This window comes from Alosa sapidissima, chromosome 11, assembly GCF_018492685.1.
Source record: "Alosa sapidissima isolate fAloSap1 chromosome 11, fAloSap1.pri, whole genome shotgun sequence".
NCBI lineage: Eukaryota > Metazoa > Chordata > Actinopteri > Clupeiformes > Clupeidae > Alosa > Alosa sapidissima.
The window spans coordinates 8,476,325-8,487,883 of NC_055967.1; the positions used below are offsets into that span (position 1 = coordinate 8,476,325).

The 11,559-nt window shown below is 39.8% G+C and overlaps 1 protein-coding gene across 2 annotated transcripts in view; it reads left to right on the top strand.

The window, feature by feature from the left end:
* The window catches only part of LOC121723386 (growth arrest-specific protein 2), a 57,983-nt gene that overhangs the window by 25,502 nt on the left and 20,922 nt on the right, over positions 1-11,559 (top strand). Inside the window, exon 8 of one of the 2 annotated variants that reach the window (XR_006034940.1) lies at positions 8,109-8,897. Coding sequence is in view for 1 of the 2 variants with exons in the window: in XM_042109002.1 (XP_041964936.1) it covers positions 8,109-8,318 (210 nt within the window). In the remaining variant the exon portion in view is untranslated. Of the gene's footprint in view, positions 1-8,108; positions 9,432-11,559 lie in introns of those variants that run through there. The other variant, XM_042109002.1, reaches the window with a different exon arrangement.

An 11,559-nucleotide genomic window follows, 5' to 3' on the forward strand; every position in this document is an offset into this window, starting at 1 on the left:
GAAAATTGAGATGTGTGAAACACTATTTGACTCAAATGGTAATCAGAAATAATTTGTTATAAAAAAAGACTAAAATGTGTTGACTAAAACTGACTAAGACTAAGATACCTTTAGTTTTCTTTTGACTAAAACTAGACTAAAATGACGAGACTTTTAGTCGACTAAAACTTGACTAACAAAAATTATATTTGAATGACTAAATATGACAAAGACTAAAAAGGACATTTCGTCACAAGACTAAGACTAAGACTAAATTAAAAATAGGTGACAAAATTAACACTAAATCCAGCAGCTGCTCACACCAATAAACACCTCCACATTCTCTAGAACAAAGCTCTCAAACCTATTTCTAGCCTGATGGACCATTTAAGTCTTCATTCATTCACAGTGCAATGTTCAGTGTTTTTTTTTCTTGTGTCTGTGGAGAACTCTTCTGTTCTATGAAATGTTTGAGCCTGTAAGGCACTGCTTTGGTATGTTCTTTGATATTATTACAACAGATATGAAGAAGTGTGCTGACCACTAGACAAAGCTGTGGCCTCCCATTTATGATAATTCAGCTTTTCTATTTAGGACAAGGATATCAACATTAGGCTTATTTCATCTAAACCAAAAAAACATTTTCATCAGTATGAAAACTGCACACACATAGCCACATTTTCATTAAAATTCTCAATTCATGTCATATTTACTTTCATGATGAGTGACAACACCCAGTCTACATATCTCAAATCAGTCTGAAATACAGACAAAGACAGGTCTATTTGTCCAGTCTCAAACTGTGAACTTGGTCTCAAGATTTTATTCATTCTAAATAGCTACAAGGCTTGTTTTATTGGCATCAGTCATTTTCATGGCAAAGCTCTCCACTGTGAGGAAGTTGATTTGATTTTGGCCAGAGACGCCTCCTCTCCTCACTTCATTAAAAGCTGCTGCTGTGTTTCTGTTGACATCTTCACATGTGACGAGGTCAAAGGACTCCCGTCAGCACAATAAATCCACCAATTACCCTAATCATTGTCACTATTGTCTGCCATAGCGACACACACACACACACACTCAACTGTATGTGCAAGGATGGAGCAAAGCAGCCTTGGCAGGAGAAGCAATTAAAATAGGGAGTGGTGTGATTTCGCGCACACAAAAGTAATTAAAGCTGCTCCCAAATTAAAATAAATGTGTCAATGTTGCCATGGCGTCCAAAGAAAGTACACGGAGTCGTGACAACAGACAATGATTTTTACGGTCAGTCTGAAGAGAAAAATCATGGAGGTGTACGTGTGTGTATCGGAGAGAATATGTATGTGACTGTGATCAGAATGTGTGTGTGTGTGTGTGTGTGTGTGTGTGTGTGTGTGTGTGTGTGTGCCATTACATTTATTTGCAAGAATGTGGCTTTTGAATGGAGATGTGTCATATTGCCATACCACCGCTGAAAGAAATGAACGCAATCATGATGAAAGCAATGCCATCAGTATTCGGCTACATAAAGCATATTTTCCCCTTGGATAGCATTTGGGCTCTCCATGTCTCATTTTCAGCCTAAAGACATATTTGTCCAGTTGCATACACCAAATTCCTTATAAACCCTGGATATTCAACATTTTTCTTACACTATGCCCTCTTTTTTGGTTGCTTGGAAACCAAGGTTAAATGTCTTTAATTCTTCAGTAAGATGTGCATTGCTCGCAAGGCATTCAATTTATTTTCCAATACCAGGATATAATGCATTTTTTGAAAGAGGATGTTTTTGTTCTGCCTTGAAAGCCAGAAGGTCAGTTAAGGAGCTGCCTATCTGAGGATCACACACACACACACACACACACACACACACACACACACACACATGCACGCGCACATACACACAAGGCCTGCAGCAGCTCATTCACACCACATACACTCTCTCAGAAAAACCTATTCTCACATTCACACGTGCACAGCAAACACACAATCACACACGTGTATACACTCACACACACACACACACACACACACACACACACACATACACGCACACCCTGAAAAGTCAATTAACATTCCTTTCTCTCTGGTGTCATTTTTCTCAGACTGCAGTAACATGCTTTCCGTCTTGTATGACTCAGAATGTATTGAACCAGAATGGCATGGCTAGCTGTCATAACTGCCTACTGAGGCATTTAGCTTATTTGCATTTGCACAAGGATTTTCTTTCTAGCATTTCCAGAATTTATTTGTGTGTGTGTGTATGTGTGTGTATGTGTGTGTGTGTGTGTGTGTGTGTGTGTCAGTTATACTCCCCCTACCATTTTGTATACCGTTCGGCATGATTAAAACCTCACCTCCATCTGAGTCTCCAGCCCCTTGTCTCTCTGTCCTCTGCACTGCACCACTGATTGACCAGGTTCTATGTTCATGCCCCTAAGCACAGGTGTGGAGAGAGGGAGGTGAGACGTAAAGACCTTCACATAAGACCTGGCTTTATTGTTTCTGTACGAGATTTCATATTTGATCATGTTGCTACTATATTAGAAAGTGGTTTCAATTCAGCAGGTTTGCACCTCGGGCACTGTTGGCTCCTCTATCCTACGTTCTGCCCATAGTGTTAGAGGTCAGTGGTGCGTCTTTGTGTGCCTCCGCCCTGTCTATTAGTCCATTAGTTCCCAAGGCAATAACCTCTGAGTCTTCACCTTCATGAAATTTTAACCAGACAGATCAATGTCTGTGTTGAGACACCCACCCTGGCAGTAGGTCGGAGGAAGTGAAATTGCTCAGATGGATCCTGTCAAAGACAAACAGAGATCAGTCATATCTAAGACATTTGTATCCTTTAAAACTGTCAAATAAGAGTTCACTTTTTGTGCAGTCCCTCCATGTTAACCCATTTAAGCCCACATTTTTCCCAGACATGCAAATATGCAAAACATGTGTTATTAGCAACCCTTTGAAGTAATCAATAATGTAGAAAAGTTTTAAAATGTAGAAAAGTAGATGAAAAAGTGAGTATACTCAATTAAAGGTTGCTCAAATGTCTTTTTTGTTAAAATAAAGGTATTCTGAAAGGACTTTTCAAACTGATATGAACACTGAGACCAATGGCAATAATAAATATGAAAAATATGTAAACATTGTTTATTTACCAGGAGCTTCGCACACACACGCACGCACGCACAGACATACACATTCAGGGTTCTATTTTAACGAGCCGAAGCTCCTGGTAAATAAACAACACATAGACACAAACACACACACACAGACATACACACTCACACACACACAGATATACACACTCACACACACAAATACACACACACACACAGATATACACTCACACACACAGATATACACTCACACACACAGATATACTGTACACATGTCGCGTGCAATGTGAAGTCCCCTTGAGTGTGTATGTCTGTGTGTGTGTGTGTGAGTGTGTATGTCTGTGTGTGTATATCTGTGTGTGTGAGTGTATATCTGTGTGTGTGTGTGTATTTGTGTGTGTGTGAGTGTGTATCTGTGTGTGTGAGTGTGTATATCTGTGTGTGTGAGTGTGTATGTCTGTGTGTGTGTTTGTGTCTGTGTGTGTGTGAGTGTGTATGTCTGAGTGTGTATATCTGTGTATGTGAGTGTATATCTGTGTATGTGTGTATTTGTGTGTGTATGTGTGTGTGTGTGTATGTGTGAGTGTGTATGTCTGTGTGTATGTGTATCTGTGTGTGTGAGTGTGTATATTTGTGTGAGTGTGTATGTGAGTGTGTGTGTATGTCTGTGTGTGTGAATATGTGTGTGTGTGTGTGTGTGAGAGAATATGTGTGTGTGAGAATATGTGTGTGTGTGAATGTGTGTGTGTGTGTGTGTGTGTATGTCTGTGAGTGTGTGTGTCTGTGTGTGTGAATATGTGAATGTGTGTATGTGTGTGAGTGTATGTCTGTGTGTGTGTGTGTGTGAGTGTGTATATCTGTGTGTATGTGTGTGTGAGTATGTATGTGTGTGTGTATCTGTGTGTGAGTGTGTGTATGTGTGTGTGTGTATGTCTCTGTATGTGTGTATGTATGAGTATGTGTATGTGTGTGTGTGTTTGTAGGTGTAGAAGTATCTGTGCATCTAGATACAACATTCTATCCCACCGGTCACTGTTGTGACCGTTAACATGTTTACTCATTCTGCAAACACACCAAAGACATTTGAATAATTATAAATGTATATATCATAACTAGACACCTTAAAGACTATGTGTACAAAAAATATTTGTCCTATGTTTATTTTAACATACTTTAAAAACCTTTTATTTGGGAGCTGTGAGGCCGTCATCCTCTTCTCAAGGTGCAACCAGGAAGTAAACAGCTCTGGTCATGTGACAATTGACTTGAAACACTCTATTGTTTCAATATTTACTGAAAGAGTATTGGGATATTCCCCAGTTACAGTTTTAAAGGCTTATAAGTACTTTTTTTTTTTTCGGTCACACTTTCAGGTGTAGATAGTCCAGAAAACAAAACAGATGTAGATGGTCCATTGGATGTTGCTGCTGTTAGTTTCAAAGACAACTCACTTCTGCAGTGTGTATTACACCTGTTTTGACCTTTAGGCCTAGCATAACCTGTGGATTCCTAATCTGATCTCTATCTGCTGCTCATGAGTGGTCATGTGTGAGATTACATGGAGCCAACTGATGCTTGGACATCCATTCTAAGTGTCATTAGTTTGAGTCTTTTTCCACATCTGCACCCTACCCGTACACTGAAAATATCTCTATCTTTGATAATCATATGCTATATATCATATAGTCATATGCTAAGTGTCATTTAAAGAAAAAGACAGCTCATGTAAGGCAGTCTCCATCGTATCAGTCTGTGGGGTGGAATTTAGCTAGCTGTGTGTGTGCATGCACAGTACAAAGTAGGCTTATGTAGAACCTAGTTTTGTTAAAGGTACTCTAAGCCAGTGGTTCTCAAATGGGGGTACGCGTACCCCTGGGGGTACGTGAAGGCACTCCAGGGGGTACGTGAGATTTTAACCCTTAGAACCCGATTGACGCAAAGTCCGTCAAAAAACACACCCTTTCTTCTCTGTTACATTGCTCCGCAACTGTTCATCGCAGCGAGATGAAACCATTATTGCAGAGAGACAGAGCAGAAGTGGGGCTTTCCAACGAGACCACGCGTTAAAGTATGAAAATAAAATAAAAATCATGAAATCATGGCAAGCATATCAGATGAAAGAGGAGACACGGGGCTATCCATTGGTACCAAGTATGTCAATCTTTCTGGCTTATGAAAACAGACGAAGTGACTGCAAAATAATAACGTCATGTACAAAAACCAACGCTGCACACCCATTAGTCTCGTTTGAATTACTCGCGGACCTGTGATCGCATAGATATGCCTCGCATGTCAGATGAAAGAGGAGACACAGAGCCATCATTTGATACCATCCTTCTGGGTTATAAAACAGACGAAGTGACAGCAAAATAATAACTTCATAGCTCGACTTACCTCACGTTTTTGTCTGTTTTTGTGGCAAAGCATGTTTATAATCCAACGCTATTGTGTGTTTCTCTATGGCAAATAATGTTCACAATCCGGTTTTGAGATCCTAGCAAATTCCTGCATGGCATCCACTTCAAGGCTCACATTGCATCCCAATTTGTTCGACAAAGAAACAACTTTTTTGCCTTTACTTTGTTCATGGCAATGCAGTAAAAAGTTGTAGAGAATCATAAGTGCAGACACCATAGGCACACACTGGCTAACACGCAAACACGAGTCAGGTCAGATCAGTTCTGTCACAGATATGGAGCGCAGAAAGGTCATTTTTAATCACTAAATAAAAAAATGGCATTTATTTCTGTAAGGCGCACACCACATATGTCTGTAAATTGCTCAGCCCCAGCTCCACCATGGCAATGATATTACCAGATGCAGGACAGTCTGCCCTACACACACATGAAATGCATGTAGAGCTATGAGCTTGCTGTGGTGAGATACATGTCAAAATATAAGAATTTTTATAATACGCTTTTTATATTTTAATTCTTTAAAAATCAAAATAAAATCAATGCTAGTACTAATACATGAAAAAATTTAAATATACATATATTTAAAAAGTAGAATCCATGCAAAAATACTTTTATTAACAATTATAATAAACAATAAACAATTATTTAATACATATTTCAGGAAAATATAAGTTCATAAAATGAATTTTATATTTCAGTAGGCTATTCAATTTCATTATCCTAAAAACCCAGAGTCACCCCATACCAGGATGATTAGACCCAACCTGTCACATGCCACCCGCCATCACCTGTCAATCACTGTCAAAACTCAAACGATGGAGTCGTGGTTGAAGTGTAGCGGTAATTCTTGTGCACTGGTTAGGGGGTACTTGGCTGAAAAAATATTTCACAGGGGGTACATCACTAAAAAAAGGTTGAGAACCACTGCTCTAAGCGATGCTGGGTAACGTCACTTCTGTTGACTTTTAAACAAAACAGAGAGCTAGCTCGCTACTTCCTCCCCCTCCCTCCTGTGCTGCTCCCGTGCAATTGAAACTTTCCTAAACGCGCATCTCGTCTGTAATTTGCTGGAACAGTTTGTTATGTTTTTATCGGCTAGGTTTGCCCAGGTTGTTTTTGTTGCCGCTTTTGGAGCCTGGGCTGTCCACAGAGATTGTGTTTTTTTACAGTGTATTCAGGACACAGACAGCTAGCGGTTGGTTAGGTGATGTTTGCAGTAAGTGACATAAAATGTTTTAGCCTAAAAAACGCATGGCATCGCTTAGAGCACCTTTAATTCCAGTTACAGTAACAGAATTATCACAAATGGACTCATTATAGAACTGTTTTCATTGGCTGGACAGTTTAGCTCGGTTTAGCAAGCCAAGCCTTATGCCACAATGCCACATGTTTATGATTATGTTTATAGTTCTTAGCTGTCCAAAGCGACTTACACTGACATCAATAAACATTAACATTAAAATTAGTGTAGCGCTCTAGAATGTTTGACCTAAACACTAAATTAATCTGTAGACACACATGATACACAGTCACATCCATTTAATTTAGACACACTTGTACTCCACACACACATACACACTGAAGAGCTGAAGATTTGTTCTTTTCTGGGGGGGGGGGGGGGTCTGACAGCTTCTTATTTGGATGGATAGGCAGAGGAGGGGCTCTGTGGGGAGCACTGGACAACTTTGCATCTTATTGGTCAGAAATGACAACCCCAGCCTCTTTTATGGCTCCTCTCAGTCTTCGGAACTTTCAGGGTGGCCGTTGCTATGGCAGCGCACTCTGGGAATGCATTGAGGGGCAACATCTGACAGGTGATGGAGGAGTGTGAAGGAGTGAATCTGGAGGTGTTAGGGGGAGAATCAGATTCCAGAGACACCCAGCTATTTCAAATCATGTAATTTCACTGCATCTTTTCAAAAGCAGCTCAGACTATTTGTGATTAAAGACTCTTCCACATTTAATACACTTCTTTCACTCCGGTCGACCAAATTATTTACCGTTATCAGATTAAAGTCGTCTGGTCTCCAAGTCTTCTCAAAAGTCTTCTTTTTATTACCGCCAAGGAGGTTATGTTTGCAGCTTGGTTTGTTTGTTTCCATATTTATCTGTTTTTTAGCAAGTATAGCGCACAAACTTTCATGGATTTGCATTAAACGTGTTGGAGGGTTTAACAATGGACCAAAGCAGTGTCTGTTACATTGTGGAGTGGATCTGAATCACGGGGCAGATCCACAGATTCGTTTTTTCCTTTTCTTAACATTGTGAGGATACTGGGCCTTTCTAGTCTCTATTTTGTTATTGAACTGATGTAGCCTATCCTCAAGTATCCATCTTATAATTGCCATGAATATTATTGTTATCACATGTAGGCAATAGGCATCAATGAACTTGTGCCTGTTTCCAATGTTTCTTGCCAACTGTTCAGACACAGTGAGGAAATATTCATGCTCACTGATCTATTGATCTGTTTCTTTGCATATCTGACTATCCATTTCACTCTCTCTCTTTTTCTCTGTCTCTCTGTCTATCTGTCTCTCTGTCTCACACACACACACTCTTTATCCGTCTGTTTGTCTCTTTCTCTCACTCTCTTTCTCTCTTTATCTGACAGATGCTGCATAATAAGCATGTGATGGTTCGCGTGGGGGGAGGCTGGGAGACGTTCGAGAGCTACCTGCTGAAGCATGACCCGTGCCGCATGCTCCAGATCTCCCGTGTGGAGGGCAAGACCTCTCCCGTCTCCAACAAGCCCCCCAACATCAAGGACCTGAGCCCCGACAGCTACCTGGTGGTGGCGGCTCACTACCGCAGCAAGAAGTAGCGCACCTCACACACTTACTCAACCACCCCTGGCCAGAGAGGGGCTCCTTGCATGGGGAGATCAGTTTTTTAATCTGACACCATCATCATTGGTCTGACACCAACTCCATTTACCAAAACTTGTTTCATGCAAGCTTGTGTAACAGATGTAAACATGTACTGACTGACCATGTTACATTTGCTTTCGCTCAAACACAAAACACCCACTGGTCAGGGCTTCTAATACACTCTTTCCACAGGGGCCCCACTCATTCTGGGGTCCTTCACACCCTGCTTCCAACAGTGGGTACAGTCTCAATGTGGTTGGACTGAGGGACTGAGCAGCCTTGATCTCAGGTCTTTGGGCTGAATATCGTTCACACTGGCTACATCACCAGAGACCTCCTGGAGGGTCATGACGCTGGTGGTTGACCTATGAGAAGGGCTGTCAACAGAAGCCTCCACCATGAGAGTCGTGTGACAGAAAGTGCCGGTAGATTCTTCTGAATCGTTCCAGCTACAAAGAGTGTCTGCAAAGATCTATAGCCAGGTTTGCATGTGCATTGTGTGTGTGTGTGTGTGTGTGTGTGTGTGTGTGTCTGTCTGTGTGTGCGTCGGCGTGTGTGTTTGTGGACGAGAGTGAGTAAAAGTAAAGGGTTCTGATGTGATGTGTATGCCGGTGGTGTTGGTGGCATGGAGAGACGTGTTGAGCTGCCGACACCCATCTTCACAGTGAAGTCACGCTCTGCAGAGTGCCACAGCCACCACCGCTGACTCCAGGCCGCTGTGCTGAAAAACGGACTGCGGGAGTGTGGAAGAGAGAGTGATGCTGCCTTTGTACAGAAACACAGTATGGCGTGGAGGAAAGAGCCGTGTACATTCCCATAAGCTTTACAACCTCAGCATCATCATCTGCACTTAAAGAGCATTCTTAAAGCACAGGCCAGAATAGGCAGGAAGCCGTTTATGATATTCATTTAGCTTTGTAGTCCAAGCAGAGGAAATGTATGCGTAGTTGGCTTCAGTGTAAGTGAAATTGAAACATGTTCTTTTGGTTCTGTGATAGAACCAAAAACTTTTGAATGATTGAGTTTTGCGTTCGTTCAACACACCACTGTGTGCATATTATAGGTGCAGTTGTATATATATATACATATATACTGTGTGTATATATATATATATATATATATATATATATATATATATATATATATATATATATATATATATATATAATATATATATATAAAGGTTTACGTGAAAAACAATCAGAAGGAGTGCCTTACACTAGCAGATCTTCATCTTGGTACCTGTAAGTGCCATCAGTCCAAAGCATCTGTTTGTTCTCTATAAGGTGCCAGAGTATAAAATGGTTTAGCACGCAAGCCAATGTGTCCTGGTTGGCACAGCCATGGCAGGTTCCAGAAAGGGCTTGGATGACCAATGACCTTTGACCTGAGAGTAATGATTGGGGGAGAGCATATGTTGTACGTTGGCTCCTTAAGCAGTGGAGGTTTAATGCTACTCTGCATGAGATGACATAGGGACAGTTTAAGTGTTTAGTGTTTAAGTAATTCTTTTATCCTTGAAACGAATGAAAATATGATGTATGGTGGTTGAAGAAATAAAGAACTTAGCATTGAGCTTGTAAATTAGTAGCTTTTGAAATATCTTTCTTGAACTGGGTATGTTTATCAGTAGATGCTCTGTGACAATCCTAAGCAAACTCAAAACCCTTTAATTTCATTCTTAAAAATGAATGAGGATATGACAGACATTACTGTCACTGTTATAATATGTTTAATATAATATGTTAGTTTGTAATTCCCTTTTCTTTCTGTTGTATTTTGTTGAATTTCAAATTGTCTTTATATCTGAAATGTATTTACTCTCTACTTTATATAATGTTTTGTTTCATCTGAAAGATGGGTGTCTGTAAAGCTATCATTTTGGAAACTTTTGTAAAAACCTTGTTTCCTTTAGTGGGGATTCACAACTAAGCAAATTGCCATCTGTACTCATCTCTTAAAGTAGACTTGAAAAGTTTAAGGTCACATTTCTGAGACTTTGTCAAAGCAGAATATTTAATCATATTATTAACTAATTCATATTGTGTATGTAATGTGGCATAGGCTACAATCTATGTGGAACAGAGGATATGTTTGTGAAGAGAAAAGCATACTGTATGTGTTTGTAAATCTCAGTCATTAATTCACATGTGTCTGTTATAATTGTTCATGTTGTGTCATTATAGATAGAAAGTTTATGCTAAGGTGCTAGAAAGCAAAGCTTCATTTTCTAAAAGCCTATCAGATCCCATCTCTCATTAGCTGAGTTGTTCAGTACGGTCTGTCCTAGCAATAGGCCCACAGTGGAAAGACAATACCTCGCTCATGGTAGGCCTACTGTTTTTTGTGATATTCTGGGTATGACCATGAAACAGATTGTGATCTATGTCTGTGTGTCAACTTATTGTACCAAAAGATTCAGCATTTTACATCACACTGATGCAGTCATTTTGTACTAAAGGGGATCCTATTACAGATTGGAAATCCCCAATGCCCGACATCTCCAACAGCCATAGCAAAGAGCACCATTGACCTCTACAGGCAGGCAGAGGTATTTCCATGTTTCCTCCTTCTGTAGTCTTTTTACAGATTACTACCTATGTTACATTTAACTGACTAATTGACTGTTACATTTACTGGATCTTAAAAGGATCTTATTGCCTAATGGCTTAATTTCCACTTTTACTATTCATAGGTGTTATTAAGCATCATTAATAGTAACAACATGCATCTCTATTCAAACAATATTTTTTTTTTATGGCTAGTAAAACATCACACTTCAGAAAAGCAAAAACATTATTTTGTGTTTGACCACATTAGCATGTGTTTTGTGATGCAGTGATTTGATCCATCAGATCATAGATACATGTTCACTCAGATGAAAATAAAGACAACACATAAAACACGCTAAACGTCTTTAGCCTTAAGGTAGGCCTACATTACATTAATTTTCACCTAAATAAACATTGGCACCTTTTGAGTGATAACAGATCAATTTTGATTCAGTTCAACAGTGAGAGGACACTGAAATAAAATTCTAAACAGAAAATATCACTTAAAGTAAGCACAATTCCTGTGCCTGAAGTTATCAGGCACAGGAAATGTTCGAAGCCATTATAGAATTATCTATTTTCAGGTTTTAACCCGTATGTGATTAGAGACTAAATAACTTATGTTCAGGAAAAGCCTGGCAAG